This window comes from Otolemur garnettii, unplaced genomic scaffold (genome assembly GCF_000181295.1).
Source record: "Otolemur garnettii isolate 467f Iridium unplaced genomic scaffold, OtoGar3 scaffold00026, whole genome shotgun sequence".
In the NCBI taxonomy this organism is placed as follows: domain Eukaryota; kingdom Metazoa; phylum Chordata; class Mammalia; order Primates; family Galagidae; genus Otolemur; species Otolemur garnettii.
Window position 1 is genome coordinate 9,617,156 of NW_003852421.1, and position 18,923 is coordinate 9,636,078.

An 18,923-nucleotide genomic window follows, 5' to 3' on the forward strand; every position below is an offset into this window, starting at 1 on the left:
GCTCCTAGGGTGGTGAAATAAGATATGTAACCCCTTCTAATTGAAAGGAAAAGTGAGTGTTATCAGGTCCAGTGACAAAGAAAAAAGACTAGTTCTTGGTACCCTCAATGATTCCCCAACAATAAAAAAAAGAAGAAAAAAAGAATCTACTAAATGAAAATCAGGTCCTCCAAAACCCCCAGGCACACTTGGCGCATGGAGAGCGCTCCAGTGGGTCCCCAAATGGCCTACCCTCTGTCTCTGGTACTCACTGCAGCCAGACATCAGCACAGGCACTGTGGCTTCCTTTACTGCAGATTGCCTTGTGGGATACTCTACAACTAACACTTTGTAGGCCAGCAGGAAGCCAAAGTTAGTACTTTGCTTGGATGAGCCTTTTGAAAGCCACACAACTATAAGAGATAGAATGGGAAGCCTGTCTGCTGAAGCACCTCTGGCCCACCTGCTTGTGTCATTGCGTGCCCTAAGGATCGACCAGAAGCAACCCCAGGCTGCCACAGGGGCTGGGGTTCAAGGTGCCAGCAAGCTCAGGTACTTTGTTTCTTGGTAATTAAAATCATGCCTATGTCAAATGTTTTCTTTCTGGCTGTTCTAAAGAGAAAGAAAAATGATCTCCTAGCCATTTCCCACCCCCATGGATAAAACAAGAGCCAGTCATGTCATAAAAAAGAGCCCCAATTGTCTAGTCTCTCAAAAAGTGTTCCCTTGGATGGGAGAGCTCAGACTGCTGGAGCTCTCAGGGCAGGAGGCCAGCTCTCCTGCTCGGCCCGCTGAGTGAGCACAGCCGCCTAGCTTCCTACCTTTGGCTGCAGAATGCTCAGCCCTGGTAGTTGACATTGGAGCCAATACACGTGTCAGTGAGCATTGTCTTCAGACAATCACCCCCGCCCCTGCTTAGCAGCACCTTTGAGTGGGTCTTAGCAAAGCAGCCTTTACATGATCTGTTTCCAGGAGAAGCTGCGTATGATTCCTAAACATGTCTGGCCTGCACCCCTTCCCTCCTATGTGTCTGTATTCTGTTCCCTCTCTGGTCCCTGTGGTAGGAGACCACTTTATTCTGTACCCTATTTTGTTTTCTTTTGCTTTCCTTCCTTTTCAGATTGTACTCACCAGTTGGCTCTTCAGTCTTAAGCTTTCCAATTTTATTATCTGATGCCGAGGCAGTCAGGCTGAGACGCAGCTCTATCCTCAAGTAAATTGGGGTAAAATGTAATATGGGTGATTAAAATATAAATCAACTAAACCTAATGTAATCCAGCCTGCTCAATAATCTACTGTACTTAGGAGCTAAACATCTTGAATTTAATAATATAGTTATTAAGGATTCATTTAACTGTTGAGTCATAATTATGCCTTTATAATGTTCTGTCTGTTCCTTGCCACTCTGGGTTTTTCAAAGGCACTCCTAATTTCTTATAATTATTCTAATGCAGCAATTGCAAAATAATTTGTATCCTTTTCTTAAAGATGTGATTGTGAGACCGCCTTTTGGTCTGAGTGGTACATTTCTCTTAAGACAAATAGTGATACTTATTTTCACACCTCTTGAGATGCATGTGAACCAACTCAAAATGCAGTCACTCATTTATCTATTTAACAAGTCACTATGGAGGGCCAATTAGGAGGCAAACTCAGCAACAACCCTGAATACTTCCTATCTTGATTTTTTTGGTAAGAATTCTTTCTGTATATAATCTCTCTTTAACCTTTAGCAGATGTTTTAAGTTAACCGACCTCTGAAAATCCTCAAACTGAATATTTTTAAAAGTTTATCTTTTTGTCTTAGGCTGTTTTGAGAATCAAAGACAGATAGGAAATTTTCCAACCAAATGCAGGTATCCAAATACAGTAAGACCTCTGTAAGTTGACCACCCAAGGGGACTGTAATGAACTGGTCAACATAAGGAGGTGGTCAGCATAAGGAACTAGGCCTCCTATACTGATATGTACATGTGGTACATGTCTGGTCTATGGAAATTAGGTCAAGTGGTCAAGATAGGAAGGTGGTCCACTCAGGAGGTTCTACTATATATGAAACTTTTGCATATCAGTGGCTCGGTGGAGCCCTCCTGAAGCTCCCTGGGATCCAGCAATCCCAGGCTGAGCCTGCTGCTGCAGGGAATATTTCATTTTGGCTGCAGCATGGGTTTGGAGAAGTACAAGAAGGTAATTCTGAGCAGCTCTCTCAGATCGAGGCTCCTGAGGGCCGAGGCAGGAAATTAGAACTTTCTACTACAGGCTCTGGGAAGCCAGGGACAGTGTTTGCAAAGAGCAGGCTTCTGGAGAAGGACTCTGGTGGGAGTATAAAGGAGAGATTTGAAGGCAGGAGGTGGGGAGTAGAGGCTTGGAGACTCATGAAATCCGGACAGTCAGACTGTAAACGCAGGTGAGAAATGGGAAAGAGAAAGGGACTGTGTGGGAATCAGACCACTAGACTGTGTGGATTTGGCTTCCTGCCTGGACTGAAAACCTCTTTGCTGTGGCTCCTCCCACATGTGCTCCGCCCAGCTTCCGACATTGCTGAAGAAGCACCATCTCAAACATCCCATAACATCTAAAAAAGGTAACATCCGACTTCAGCATTGCCAGGAAGCATTGCCCAGTTTACCTGCCTGATTTCAGTTCCTTTCTTATTCTTTATTGTAGCTGTCTGTGTCTTGTTTTTAAACCCCTTTCCTTGGCCATTCTGCAATCCAAACTTACTTAAAACCTTCTGAGTCTTTTATCGTGTTCCCTCAGCCTCTGATAATCCATTTTACCCACTGCTGCTAGATTTATGTCCCTGAGGCCCTCGTCTGATCCGTGCCATTTGTGTTGAGAGACCTCAGTTCAAACTTCCAATCACTGAGCATGAAGTCTTCCGATGACAAATAGTTCCCAGCGTACTTTTGATCCCGCCGCCTCTTCTTCCTAAGAACCCTGTTTCTGAATTTCTCAGTCTCTTTCCTACATCCTCCATCTCATTCTCCACTGGCTCTTGGAGCTCAGCTACTGTCTGGATCAAGTCTTCTCTTCCCCACCCTGAAATTTCTTCTCAGTAATTTACCCTAGGGAATAAAATCTAAACCCCTAAAGAGCCTTTGCAAAATGGCTGCATCATCTGGTTCCAGGGGCCTTGTCAGGGAGCTACCATCCTATCCCCCTTCTTACTTTATCAAAGTCCTTTAAAATACACACAATTGTCACACTGACCTAATCATGAAAACCAAAAACTTGAGCCGTCTTGCTGCTATGTGCGGCCTCACATTTACCCAGGAGATTACCAGATCTGCTGATTCTCCCACCCAGCTGAGTCTCGTCTTTCTCTCCATTCCTCTGTCACATCTCTGCTCAGATAGTTACAAAGATTGCAGTGGCCTCCTTGTTGTCTTCTCTGCAAAAGTTCATTTCCCTTGGCTCACGTTGTATTTCTAAGAAACAAACCTAATTGTATCCTGACCATGGAACTTCCTGATCAGGCCAACCCTCCCCCAGGTACTCTTGATCTGCTTTACCGGGTTCCACTTGTTCTTTTATTTTTTTTTTCTCCAAAGCATGAGCTTCTAGAAAACTCTGTAGTTCACTTGCTTTCAATGTTTATTGTCTGCCCCCACCCCACCTCCCCAACAGAGATCCCCAAGTTGGTATTTTTATCTGTTTTGTCTGCTAAGACAGCCTAAGAGTCTGGTACAGAGTGAGCAGACAATATATATTGGTAGAGTGTAATAATGTCAATTTCCCATTTTCAAATTCTCATCTTATCCCTCTGCTCAGAGGAGAAAACCTTTCAAAGGTTTGCATGATCTGGCTCCAGCCTCGCCCACCCCTCTCTCACCCCAGGCACTTCATCTCAGGAAGCTCCAGCTTCTCTGAGGTCCTCAGAGCATCTGGACACGCCATGCTCAGTAAGTCCCCTCTGTTCCCTTTGGGTCTGCTTCTCAATGCCCAGGGATCCACTGTCCCCTCTTCATCTTATGTGGAGAACAGTCCTTCTTCTTCTAAAACCTACCCAGAGACGGCCTCCCTGGGGGTCTTCTCCAGCACTGTGAAGCAGCATTAGTCAGTCTCGCCTCCGTGCCTCTGGTGAGCTTTCCATCGCTGCCTTGCTGTGGCATGTTTTTACACACTGACACCCCCGCTGCCATCTCTTCCTCAGGATTCCAGGCTCCAGACCATGTCCAGTTCTTCAGCGTGTCCTCTCCAGAAATGATCACAGCATTCGGCAGAGAATTAAGTGGCCACATGACTAAATGATTGGAAAGAGGAGCTCCCAGCGGGTTGAACCATGTAGTCAAAAATTTAAGTGTGCTTTTCATTGCAACGTGTTCAAATCATTGCTCTCCTCACCCCAAACCTGTGGTGACCCCTGTGTTTCATGTCTGAGTGAAGGAAGGGCACCACTCCATGCTGACATGGAGCTAAGAGCTGGGAATGATCGGCCCCTGTCCTACAGGTCACTCACCCAGTCTCTAAGCTCTCTTGATTTCTCTTTGAACACTCTTCCTCTCAGCCCTCCTGTCAGGAGCCTGTCCCAACCCATCATATCTGTCATCAGTGTACACTGTACACTGCCTGGCACACAGTCGAGGCTCCATATATATTTGTTGAATGAATGGATCTCCACATTTTCTGATGACCACAGGTAGACAGTTAGGCCACAGCTTGCCCTTGTGAGGACTGTCTAAGATGTAAAACCCTAGATGATTTCTCTGAGGGACAGTGAGGTGAAATGGGCTGGTTTGGGCTTTGCCATTTCTTTAGATGTAATTTTCTTTTCTGGAAAATTGAGTTCCTTCCACCCCCTGGATTTTTTTGCCAATGAGCTTATTTTCTCTGATCATTTCGGTCTTAAAAATTCAAGTTGGGATATATTTACATCACTGGAATACATAAATCCTCATGTAACTTGGAAAAGAGTTGGTAATATTTATTCTATGTGGCAAAAAAAAAAAAAAAAAAAGAAAGGTTGGGATCATTGTGGCCTTCCAGGGAGGGTCTAGGAGGCATTATGAGATCAGAAGTGTTAATACCCTCAAATGTTCAGTTATTGTGATTAGTTCCCTAAAGATACTCCCAGCTCTCAATTTCTAGGAATTTCTTTTTTTTTAACCAAGACGTCAGGAGAAAAAGAACCAATATAATAAGGCAATTGTAAATCGAATGGAAGTGTGAGTAATTCTAGTCATCAGTCAGGAACCCTAAGGAAGAGCCACTTGCTCAGGGGATCTCATGGCTTCTGAGGGTCTGGGGGAAGCAGGGGAATAGAAAGTAGAGAGCAGTAGGGGTGGAGACCTTGGCTTTGAGTAGACAGTTGGTAATTGTTTTCTCCCTTTTTTTTTTTTCTCTCAGCAGATAGTGCTATAGTGATTGCATCTGCCAAGTCTTATTTAGAAATTGCTGGACCAGTGGTTACACTGACTCCCATTTGAATCTTCTGATGGCCTCTCCCTGCCTCGCGGGGGAGTTTCTGATGTATCAGGAGAGCCCCTCCCCAGCCTCCTCCTCAAGTCTAAGTGAAGGTTGGGGTGTTATGAAACCCTGGCACTTGGCCCGCTGTCCCCAGCCTTTGGAACACATTGGTATGACTCCCCTTCCAAAAGGCAAAAAGAGAAACGGAACTCTGGTCATGTGGTTTCTGTTATCTGTAACCATGGAAAACGTTGGCCATCTGTGAGGTTTCCATTTTAACACTTTTTTTCCTCTCTTTATTTTCATCTCTTTCTTGGGGAAAACAAGCTGAGGAAGTGGAGAGGCTGGCTGCGATGCGTTCCGACTCCCTGGTCCCAGGTACCCACACACCCCCCATCCGGAGGAGAAGTAAGCTTGCCAACCTGGGGAGGATTTTCAAGCCTTGGAAATGGAGGAAGAAGAAAAGTGAAAAGTTCAAACACACATCAGCAGGTAAGATGATTTTGTTCTACGTTTCTCGTTGGGCATTTGATGACTTCCACTTTATATCTTAATGAGTAGAATTTAGTTACCACAGGCTATCTAAACCAAAGGGGAAAAAAAATCAAGCCTTGGAATTGCTCTTGTCTTTAATAAAATTCTTTAATATGATGTAGAATGACTTTTACATGTTTTCTCATATCTCAGGAGTCTTTTTGTTTGTTAGCTTGCTTTTTTAATTAAAGAATCACCACTTTTATTTGACCTATAAATAATCTAAATTTAAAAGTCCACCTTTTCTATAATTGAATGCTTTCATTCTGGCATTGACAATCCATTTCTTCTTATTCATCCTATTTTCACTGCTCCAGTAAAAGTGAACACACAGCAGAAAATAAGTCATATATGGTTGTTGGCAGATAAGAATAGGTTATTTCATGGAGGAAAAATCTTGAGTAAATGACTCTTGGACATGTCAGGAAGACAAAGAATGGAAGTGAATCATCATTATAGCAGCAGAGATAACTTTACAGTTTATAGTTCAGTGGACAGCAAAGAAATGTGGAGAAAGTCAGCACTGCTAAGGGAGTAAGGGCATAGATCCTGGGCTTAGAATGTCAGTTCACACCCTGGCTCTCATACTTGCTGGCTATAGGACCTTGTACCTCTTGTCTGTAAAACAGGGGTAAGAATAGTACGTCACTTGGTTAGTATTTGTGGAGAGTTTAGGTGGTATCATAGATGGATATTTTTTAAATAAGTAAGGAGAGACACAAAGAGTTTTGTTTTCACCCTGTTGAGTTTGAGATGAGATTGTGGAAAAGCTATACAGATTCTTTTTTTTTTTTTTTTTTTTTTTTTGTCTTAGTATACTTGGGTAGCTTAAATGATAGAAATTTATTTCTCATAGTTCTACATGCTGGACTTCCACAGTTAAGGTTTTGACAAGGTGGGTTTTACTCCAAGGCCTCTTCTCTTGGCTTATAGGTGGCCATCATCTTTGTGATCATGCACATGGCCTCTTGATTTGGTTTGCACAGAAGGCATAACTCTCTGGAGTCCCTTCTTATAAGGGCACTAATCCCATTTATGAGTGCCTCACCTTCATGACCCCATCTAACCCTAATTACCTCTCAAAGATCCCCATCTCCAAATATCATCACCCTAAGGCAGGGGTCCTCAAACTTTTTAAACAGGGGGCCAGTTCACTGTCCCTCAGACTGTTGGAGGGCCGGACTGCGGGCCCCGGGACAAGTTGGCTGCTAAGCAGGACAGACAGCAGTAGCAAAAACACCCAGTGGCTAGATAAATGTCCTAGGTGGGCTGCATGTGGCCCGCAGGCCATAGTTTGAGAACGCCTGCCCTAAGGGATTTAGGACTTCAGCATATGAGTTTGGGAGGGATACAAGTCAGCCTGTAATACTTTGTTTTGATTTTTCTAGTTATGTACCCATTCATTCCCAGGTCTATCTCAAAGCTTTCATTTCCTTTTTCTTCTGAATCTTTAAAAACTCAACTTGATAATTCTCCTATTCAGAATTATCACCTCCTCCATTTCTTGGGTTTTCTATCTCTTTTTCTCACCTCCAAACTACCCTTGAAATAGGAGATGACCTGCTTCTTGTACCTGAATGTTAATCTACAGATCTGTAGATCTGAGAATCTTAATGCAAAAAGTCTCAGAATCTTAAACAGTTCTCACGATAGACATCACTGTTCATGTTCTGTGACTCTGTTTCTTTTTTTTCTTTTTCTTTTTTTTTTTTAGACAGAGTCTCAAGTTGTCAACCTGGGTAGAGTGCCATGGCATCATAGCTCACAACAATCTCCAACCGTTGAACTCAAGCAATCCTCTTGCCTTAGTTTTTCTATTCTTAGTAAAGGCATGGTATTGCTTTTGCTCAGGCTAGTCTTGAAATCATGAGCTCAAGCAATCCACCTGCCTTGGCCTCCCAGAGTGCTAGGATTACAGGCATAAGCCACTGTACCTGGCCTGTGACTCTGTTTCTTTAATGGATGTCCCAACATCCTGAGATAAGAATGGACCTCTGAATTTTTGAATCTCTAAGTCATCACTCTCTGACTATTCCCTCCCCCCGACTCTTGCCTTCTCCACTTTTTATCATTGTATAGATCCCTTAAGCTGTGATACATACATTTGAACAGAAAGCTGTTCAATCACACATTCCAAAAGACTACCTAGTGATTTCTTAGTTAGCAAAATTCCTAATGGGTATCTACCACTGAGCAAGACAGAAAAGATACATAGGTCTTTGTTTCAGGGAGAAGAAATCTAAATGAAATATACTCTTTAAGGAAAGTCAGGTGTAAGACCCATGAACAAGAAGGAAAATGGGAGTGTTCTGGCCAGATGTGGTAGCTCAGCCTGTAACCCTAGCACTCTTGAAGGCTGAGGTAGGAAGACCACTTGAGCTCAGGAGTTCAAAACCAGCCTGAGCTACTAAAAGAAGATAGAAAAACTTAGCCGAGCATGATGATATACACCTGTAGTCCTTACTACTCAGGAGGCTGAGGCAGGAGCATCACTCAAGCCCGGGAGTTTGAGGTTGCACTGAGCTATGATGATGCCACTGCTATCCTCTTGGGGTGACAGAGTGAGAATCTGTCTCAAAAAAAAAAAAAAGGAGTGTTCTGTAAGCACTGAAAAAAAAGTAACAAAGATAATGTAAGAATGCAAGATCTCTTCCTGACTTTCCTGTAGAAAATGGTTTGTAATAATACAAACACATTTAAGTAATTGCCACTTGTCAGCATGAATCGCTGAATTGTGGAGTAGTAGATGCCCTTCCTCCTTGTGTTTGACAAGGTCACAAGGCAAAGCCTCAGGGTTCCTCATATGACCAATTATGCCAGAGAAATTAGAAAACTTGTCCTCTGATAGATGCAAATATTATGGCATCAAATTACTAATGAATCATTAAAAATCTGAATAATTTGAGGGGGAGAAAGAATTAAAACATGACAAGCAAAGTTGCTAACTTTACATCATTTTCATTAACTGTTCTTAGCAGGTTCTTATCATCTGTATGACAAGCCTGATCAGTTTGGCAGTGAAATGTGATATTTGCATATAATTTATTTTTTCAAAAAGACATTCAATCCCTGAATTAGAGAAGGTAGAGAATACACTAGAGTATCTTTTTAACATGATGAATGGATGGGTACGTGACATGACTGAAACTATTCTAGTTTTTTAAAAAGAAATCAATGTTTTACCCTATAGCATTCTTTCTTACCTGGATTCAGAAATATTATTTCTTACTTTTGGAAAGGAGAAACTTTCTGTGCTAGTTCTTAGCAGAAAGGAAAGATTTGCCAACATAAAGATTTTCAACATGATAAATTACATACATGTTTAAATAAATAATAGTTTGCAAACTTTTCTGTGCATGGATAAGAGTCATGTATTAAATGAGTATGTAAGAGGATTGATTGTGGGAATGTTAATTAGTTGGTCAATTTTGGCTGGTATGCGTATGTTTGTCCTGTACATCTGTGTTGTTGAAGAAAAAAATTACTCAAGGGCACTTGTTAAAGATGATAAGCAGACTTTATCCAAGACCATCATGATGGATATAGGGACCACTGCAATGGGGGCTTGCAGTGAGAGGAGAGAGATTGGGCGTAATCCTGATACAGAGTGGGTAGGTGGGGTTTATAGCCAAGGAGGAAAATAAGGATATGTGGGTGGAAAATTACCAAGAGGAACTTCACCAGTAAGGAGAATTCTGGCTAAACCAACCTAACAGGATTCTTGTTGAAGACAGACCAGGGTGATTAGATATCACATGGGGAATGAGGAATCCAATTAGATGTGAAGGATGATCAGATATTGATGATTCGGGATTCTGGTTAAACTGACTTACCAGGATTCTTGCTGAAATTGGACAATGCAAAAGAGATACAGAAATCCAGTCAGGTCTAGTTTGAAAAGTTAAGCATTTGGAGGGGGAATGAAGAGAAGTTGGTTAGTGGGTACAAAAAGACAATTAGATAGCAGGAATAAGTCCTGATTTTCAATAGTCTGGTATATATAGTTAACAATATATTTCTACTATATATTTAAAAATAGATAGAAGAAAAGAATTGGAGTATTCCCAGCACGAAGAAAAAATGTTTGAGGTGACAGATTTCCCAGTGATTCTTGTTTGATCATTTTACATTGATCATTTACACGTATCAAAATAATATGTATCCCCCAAATATACAACTATTCTACACCAATTAAAAAGAAGAAAAATATAGTTCAGGTGATGCTGATTAGACTTTGGTTAACGAGAAAATCTGTCAGTATTTGTGTATCATATCCTTTCTTTTTTATTTTTTGTTTTTGAGACAGAGTTCATAGGTACAAGAAGGTCCATGATTTTAAATACAAAGAATAAGTCCATATATGAAAGTTGTATATATATACTTAAAATTATATAAAAATTATATATACTATATATATGTAAAAATTATGTATATTATTCTTTTGAACATAGAAAAGAACATCAACACAATAGATACTTGCTCTATTGCCATTTTGGTATCGGGCTACATTTATAATTTGCCACAATTAGCTGTACTATAGTTTTGGTTTGGGGGGAGGGGGTTGTGAGGTTTTTTTGCAGTTTTTGGCTGGGGCTGGGTTTGAACCTGCCACCTCCGGCATATGGGGCCGGCGCCCTACTCCTTTGAGCCACAGGCACCGCCCTCTGTACTATAATTTTATTGTAACTCAAGTTACAGGGGTGTTTGTAACTCAAGTTACAGGTGTTGTGTGTTTGTGCGCCACCCTCTGTACTATAATTTTATTGTAACTCAAGTTACAGGGGTGTTTGTAACTCAAGTTACAGGTGTTGTGTGTTTGTGCACACAACACCTCTCTATATCTAGAAGTATTATTTGCAAGTTGTATAGCAAATAAGAAAACCACACTGCAAAATTATGATCTCACCAGCTTCCTCAATTTCATCCTCAATGATCAATTACAAGAAGTTTTCAAAGATATCCACATCTCACACTACTCTTATACACATATCATTCCAATTCTGCACTGAAGGCTGCTGCTGTCCTTAAAAGGCCTTGAGCATTGAGATCCAGAGGCCAGGCTCCGGTGGGTAGTGGAAGCACTATAAGACAAAGAATTGCTCTCAGCAGCATCCCTGTATCACAGGACAGTGGGTGGAAAATAGCAATGGAGAGAACCTCAAATAATGGGTCCTCCGGGAGGTGATCCTTGCATGCCTCACAGCCTGCCCTCCGAAACCCTACCCAGGGCTTGTGAGGCAATGAACTTGACATGTCTACTTTGTATGTGAGTCGGTAATGGGTGTCCACAGAGCATCTCCACACCTGCCCCAGGAATGAAGACAGATGATCACATACCCTCCGAAATAGAACAGACAGTGCCTCCTCAAAATAGTCAACTGCCGCGAACTTATCCAAATTCCTTGAAAATGAGGACTGTATTTATAGAAAAGTAGAACTGGCAGGCATAAACTGTGAAGACACCACTGAGTTATGCTTTTATTTCCTCTTGACAGACAATCATAAGCTGCAGGGGTTGGCCCTGGAAATCTACAATGTGTCAAAATTCCCTTTGTGCTTCTAAGATTTTCTGCATACCTAGGGCCTTGGAGGGGAAAAAAGAAAAACATCGAAAACTTTTACTGAGGGCTTATCATGTGCTAGAATGTCATTTGGCTCTAGGAATTTATCTGAGTAAAACCAGACCTCGGCAGTAACCTCTGGCCATGCACATTATAGTGGGAGAGGCAGAAAAAATCGAAAAAAATATGGTCAAATCGAAAAAAATAAAAGCAAGATCACACTTGTGACAAAGGCAGTGAAGGAAATGTACCTGGGAGAATGAGAGAGGGGCTGGACTTAGTCTGAGGGGACAGGGATGCTTTCCTAAGGAAAAGAGATTTGGGCGGAAATTTGAAGAAAGGGTAGGAATTTAGAAACTGAACACTCCAGGCAGCAGAAAGAGCTTGTGCAAAGGCCCTGTGGAGAAGAAGCAGGGGTGAGCATTCTAGGAAAGCCAGAAAGAGCAGTACCTGGAGAATGAGGAGCTGAGACCGGTGTGAGCTGAGGCTGCAGAGGTGACAATAGACCTGGCCCCTCACTGGTTCTTCATCATGTAGAACAAATTACACAGGAGTGTGAGTGACTGCAGACAGACCAGTTTAGGAGGCCACTATGCACATGATAATAGCTTGAACTAATATCTGGTTGTAGAAAATGATACACTTGGGAGATTGTATGTGGAGCAGATGATAGGACTTAGTAATGGTGTGCAGATAGGAAGGAGAGGTGGGAGCAGTGTCACATTTGGAATGGAAGATTATCCATTTTTACATTTGGTCACAATATTATTTAGTCTTTAAAAACAGAAGGAAATTCTACCATTTGTGACAATGTGGGTGAACCTAGAGGACATTATGCTAAGTGAAATAAATAAGCCAGTCACAGTAGGACAAACACTGCATGAGTCCACTTACATGAAGTATCTAAAAATAGGCAGACTCATGGAAGCAGAGAATAGAATGGTGGTTCCCAGGGGAGGAGGGAATGGAGAGTTGTTTCTCAATGGTTATAAAAGCTCAGTTATGTAAGACGAATAGATTCTAGAGCTCTGCTGTACAACACAGTGCCTGTAGTTGACAATACTGTATTGTGCACCTAAAAATGTGTTAAGAGGGTGAACCTCGTGTTGAGTATTCCCACCACCCACCACCCACTAAAGGGCTAGAAGGAAACATTTGAAGGTGGTGGGTGCATTTATTATCTTCACTGCAGTGATGATATCACAGGTATATGCCTATGTCTAAACTCAAGTGTATATTTAAACATGTACACTTTTATATATAATTATATCTTAACAAAGTTGATCATTTTTTAAAAAGTAAGAACACTTTTAAAAAAGAGTTCTAGAGTTTGAGACCCTTGTGATGGTTTAGGGTATATGATAGTGGCCTTTCCTGAGGTGAGTACTTTGAAAGAATGGCAGGTTTAGAGGAGGAGGGGGATATGATTGCAGTCTTAGATATGCAGATGTATGTTTGAGTCAACTTTGTGATATCCAGAGTTGACAGCTGTATATATGGAACAGAAAGGAGAGGTCTGGGATATGTAAATTATGGGTCATTTGCATATGCATAATTAGAGTGATGGCCATATTTGAGATTGACTAGGAAATAATTGTAGAATGGAAAGAAGAGAGGGCCATTGCCTGACTCATAGGCAAAGGGAGAATGTTGTCACTGACAACTAGATGGAGGGGGCTAACCCCATAAAGGAGATAGAGAGTCAGTGGCCAGAGAGGCAGGAGGAAGACCTGAAGACTGAGATGTGGCGGTGGGCAGGGTCGGATGTCAAGGAGGCTGAGGTTAACCATGTCCAGTGCTGTGAAGTCAAGTGGAAGAAGTACTGAAAAGTGTCCATTGATGTTCGTGGCTCCACCCCACTGGAGATCCCTGGTGACTTAGCAAGGGCTGTCTGGATGGATTCTTTGGGACAGATGTAAGATTAGTGGAGAGTGAGAAATGGGTGGGAAGTGGGAGGAAATGGGGATAGGTTTTTGAGAAGTTTGGAGAAATAGTTAAGAAAGAGATGACAAGATTGGGTGACTGGGGGGAGGTGTTTTTGCCGAGGGATTGTATGTGTGCCTTCTCATGTGTTGTCATGTTTTATGCTGGAAGATACATAAACACGAAAAGCCAATGTGAAAGATCCAGGGGAGGAGGCAATATCTGAGCCAAAAGTGATAGGGTATGGGTGCCGAGTAGTGAGGAGTAGCTGGGACAGAAAGCACAGAAGGAAGGGCTAGGATCAGAAAAGGAATGAACCACCCAAATAGGAGGGGCAGAAAGAGGCTGCCTGCAGGGGGCGTGGTTGGATGATACTTTGGGGGCCCCTATCCAGTGATGGCTGAGTTTTTTAGGTAACAAATGCAGTCGTCTCCTAATAGGAAGAGGGGTGGTGTACAGAGTCAAGCCTGGGTATTTCTGACTCTACATGATGCTGGTGACTCTCTTTCTTGGCTTTTGGCTGTCCAGGTATAGCTATGGGTAAAGCAGATAATCGAATCCAGAACACAGACTGGTATTTTGCCAGGTGAATGAAAGAAAAGGAGGAAGGACCAAGGGTGTTTGCATTAGTTTCCTAAGGCTCCCAACAGAAATGATTCTCTCATAGTTCCAGAGGCCAGAAGTCCAAAGTCAAGGTGTCAGCAGGGCTGGTTTCTCCTGGAGGCTCAGAGAGGAAACCTGTTCCAGGTGCCTCTCCTGCCTGCCGAGGGCCGCTGACACCCTTGGCATTCCTTGACTTGTGGCTGCATAACTTAAATCTCCACCTCCATCGTCACATTGCTTTCCTCCTGTGTCTCTCTACATCTCAAATCTCTCCGCTTTTCTCAACAAGGACACCAGACATTGGATTTAGTGTCCACCCTATATCCAGGATAGTCTCATTCAGAAATCCTTACATTTGTTATATCTGCAAGGACCTTATCTCCAAATAAGGTCACATTCACAGGCACCAGGAGTTAGGACTTGGATGTATCTTTTGGGGAAGATACAATTCAACCCACTGTGGTATTGAGCTTTAGATAGAAAAGGAGAGGTCTAGAGGGTTGAGAGGAATTAGAAAAATCAATAGATATTAAGTTCTAAAGTTTATACTCACATTAAGTCGGTATGAAAAGAGCTTCCACAACTCTTTGCAGAAGCTCTTTTCATACTGGGCAGGAGCTCATAGGTAAAGAGCTGTATTCTTGAATTAGTGATTTTCAGGGTGGTAGAGTTATGGAAACAAAGCACAGACTAAAAGCATGGGAGTAGGCAGCTGAGGTGGAAGAACAATTCAGGAAAGTGGGGGTTGTCTCACTGAAAATATGGTAAATGAACGCACCTACAAATAGACAAGCAACTTACTTACAAAATTTGGCGATGACTTAATTTGCCATTTTGAATCAAGGAAGAAAAAGCTTTCCGCTTTGGTTTTAGCATTCAACTAATTGTTGTGCTGATGTTTTTTTTGGAAAGATTTCCTGTGTTTTCTTTTTCTAACCGAGATGTTTTAGTCCGTGATATTTTCAAGCCAATAAAGTACTGCAGTTTAATTGATTCATACAAAATCAAAGGTTCCTTTTAAATGTTTCACTTCAGCTATTAGCAGAGCCCCTAATATAGGTAAAGTCATGTTACAGTGAGGCCCCAGCTTTCAGGTAGAGATAATTGGCTATTCCCCTGCCACACAGTTGGGCACCTGAGAATCATAGCCATAGTCTTTGCTTGTGCCGGCCTCACCCAACTGATGGCAATAGTGAAGGGCTGGGCCTGAAATACACTGGCACCTTTGTTGGTACTCATGACGGGGTCCAGAGACAACCTATTTGTTTATTCCCACTATTTCTGTGCAACACAAGACTTATATAAAGGTGTTTGTGGACAAGAGCATAGAGTGCCAGCCTTTTCTTTAAACTCCTCTGCCTATTTGTCATTCTGCTATAGGTTCTTCTTATCCTGAAATTCCCTAATGAAGCAAGAGCCAACCAGCAACCTCGGCCTATTAGCCAATGACTTTATCTAGTTTTCTAGCTCACCCTTTCCCATCGGGGTAGACCCTGCTTTCTTTGTTTCTTCTGTCAATTCATCCAGAGTTGCTGATGATTTTACCAACCCCTAGGCCTCAGGAATCCCTTCAATGGAAGCCCCTGTATCTAGAAATACTCCTTTTAAATAAAACTTCTTGGGTGGTAAAGACCATTTAAATTGGATTCTGTCTTTAGGCTTCTGGACTCTTTAGGAAGAGTTTGCCCACCCTATATTGCTTATTCCTCTCTCCTAGGAATTCCTAGCATGCCATGTGATTAGGAGAGTACATCTGCAATTTTTGGAGCAAAGAAATCCTACAGTTACATCAAGGCTTATCTTGACATCTTTGTGTAATGACATCCACCATTGTGTGTAGGACTGAAGTTCACTGTTAATAAATGCAAGCATTTAACTTAACTAGCTATGTCTATGAACCATCACTGCCAGAGCTTTTGAGCTGGAAGTTTATATTCTTTCCACCCAGGCAAAATGATAAAATGGATAGGCTGAAAAGATTGATAATTATGAATAGTCATTTGTGTGCTTGGAAGAGAGCTTGGCACAGGCCTTTGACCCTGTCTTTGGTGTCTCCTTGGTGTTCCCATTTTTTAAGCTAACAGAGTTATGTTACCTACTTATTCAGAGCCTAAGTTTTTAGACTTCTATGTATAAACCTTAGGAAATTCATCAAGGATACTGGCTTAGTATGTTGAATTTATTTATGTGCCAGACACTGCTATTACAGTGCAAAGGCTCTGAGAACTTAGGGAGACAAGCCCAAATGAAGGACAAAATACCAGGATAGGTTTCCTGGAGAAACAGACATTTAGCCAAGGAGTTACCAATGAATATAAGGAAGTCTTCTCTCATGTTGGACAGAAATGAACGTAAAAAAGGGGAAGAAAGAAGAGGTGGGCAGTCTTACAGCTTAACAAGAAGTTAAGGATTGTCGGGAGGAACAGAGAGTGGGGAGAGATGAGGTGGAAGCAGTGGACAAGGGTCTGCTCATGAAGTATGCTAAGGAGTCTGGACATTATTCTAATGCAGTGACTTATTCTAATTGCATTTTAGAAAGATCATTTTGTATAGTATGAGAAAAGCTTGGAATGCACCAAATACTGTTTTCAAATTTATAAGATAATTATATCTATAAATTTGTGTCTGTAATGAGAGGAAATTTACTTGTGATATGATTAAGAAGTGTCCTCATTCCTTCACATCAAATGAAATATTAAATGTCCCTATTGATTCTGGTAACAAGGAAACTGGTTAGCAGGTGGTTGATTATAATGTTGGAGAGAGGTGAAGATAGCCTAGACTATAACGTTGACATTAGAAACTGGAAACTATGAACAGATCCAAGTGATATTTAGGAGACAGAATGACCAAGATTTGATTACAGATTGGTGTAGAAGATGGGGGAAGAATTAAAAATGCTTGAGTTTCTAATTAAGTAATTAGCTGGATGAAGGTACCATTCACTATCTCAAGGGCATCAATGAAGAACAGATTTGGGGGGAAATTTATTCTGGAGCATGCTAGCTTTCATGTGCTTCTGAGACATTCAGATGGAAGGAACATTGGGGATAGAGAACTGAACTTGGGAGGGATCTGGCTGGAAACGCAGACTGGGGGTCATGGGCACCTGGAGAATCATGGAAGCTCAGTATGAAAACTCAGAGGGAAAGCAGAGTAGAAAACACAGAGGGGCTGTAGCAGCATCCCAGGACCACCGGGCTCTAAATGGAGCCAGATGGCTTACTAGAGAGTATAGAGGAAAACCAGCAGGTGATGGTGTTTTCACCAAACCTCTCTTCTCTGGAGAATGTTCCAGAAGGGAGGAGAGTCTACTCCAGCAGGTCCTCACAAGATGATAAGGACTGAGATAAATCCAGGGGTTTAGTGACAACTCATCATTGATGTCCTTGGGGACTTTGATTTTGGGGAAGCTGTGTGGCTGGGATTTAGGAAACATATGGTGAAGGAGTAAATTAGAGGAGAGGAAGATGTCTTTTTTTTTTTTTTTTTGAGACAGTTTCACTTTGTTACCAGGGTAGAGTGCCATGGCATCCCAGCTCACAGCAACCTCCAGCTCTTGGGCTTAGGCAATTCTCTTGCCTCAGCCTCCCGAGTAGCTAGGACTACAGATGCCTGCTACAACGCCCAGCTATTTTTTGTTGCAGTTTGTCCGGGGCCGAGTTTGAACACACCATCCTCAGTATATGGGGCCGGCGCCCTACTCACTGAGCCACAGGTGCCGCCGAAAGAAGACTTCTTAAGAAATTTGCCTATAAGGGAAAAGGAGAAATATGTAGTAATCACCAAAAGGGAATGTGAGCTTAAGGGAGGTGTTTTTCTATTTACAATTGGTCAGATTGTGTCAAGCTGCAAAATTTGCATTAATACAGCGGTGGCATTCCCAGGGAAATTGAAACATCAGCAAAGTGACTAGTAAACCAAATAAATATATTTCCACACATTTTTCAGCAATGACAATTCTCATGACTAGGAAAAAACAAACATTCAAATAATCAGAGCACTATTTTTAGCATCTGATTTTAATAAGAAATTATCAAAGCAAACTGAATAGCCTTCAGCATCTGGCTGGGTCATATATTCTCTATGGGTAATTGATCAAAGCATTTCATTTCTTAAAAAAAGAAAAGTCCACACACGAAGAATATTCTTACTTAATGTATTCATCATGGCCCACAAAGGGAATATTGAAGGGTTAGAGGGCAAAATAGGTGTGATATTTCTGTTTTTGTTTTGTTTTCTAAAGTCTATATTAGGTACAGACTAAATATGATGGAAATAGATATCTTCTAGGACTGGGTTGTAAACAGTGCAATTGTTCTCAAAGTGAACTGTATCTAGCATGCTTTCTTGTTAAGTCAAGACCAAAAATTCCTTAACAGTGGTGACTCTGCTGTTTCCCTTTGTCTCCAGCATTGAGCAGAGTACCTGGTACAGAGCTGGTGCCCAGTAAGTACATACTGAACCAAAAGTCAGTAAGGGGGCCAGCCAGCTATACTGTTGACCAAGATCTGAAAGAAGAATTAGGTATCAATCAAAAAATGGAAAGTATCAGCCTTTGAAGAATTTGCCATTATTCATGATTGTTTTTCAGTATATCAGAGTTGTACACAGGTTAGGCTAAATGGTGGCACCTGATAAGGTTCAAATTGTTTGGTCAGCATTATTGTTTGGGTCCACCATTGCTGTGTAACACCTTTCCCCTCCCCCCACCCCAAATCATAGTGGCTTAAAACAACCATTGTATTATCTCTTAGGGTCTGGGGATTGACTAAGCTCAGCTAGGTGGTTCTTCTGCTGGAATCTCTTGGAGTTGCTCATGCATTTACAGGCAGATGGGCTTAGAGTCATCTGAAGGCTGGAAGGCTCATTGGGTCACAGGATGAGCTGAGCCTCTCTCCCAGGCTGTGTGGT

At 41.9% G+C, this 18,923-nt stretch overlaps 1 protein-coding gene across 12 annotated transcripts in view; it reads left to right on the forward strand.

Moving 5' to 3' along the window:
• The window catches only part of PHACTR1 (phosphatase and actin regulator 1), a 522,649-nt gene that overhangs the window by 304,533 nt on the left and 199,193 nt on the right, over positions 1–18,923 (forward strand). For all 12 annotated transcript variants that reach the window (XM_003788309.2, XM_003788310.2, XM_023512323.1 and 9 more), the window contains one exon: positions 5,716–5,880. In XM_003788309.2, coding sequence (XP_003788357.1) covers positions 5,716–5,880 — 165 coding nt within the window. The remainder of the gene's footprint in view (positions 1–5,715; positions 5,881–18,923) is intronic.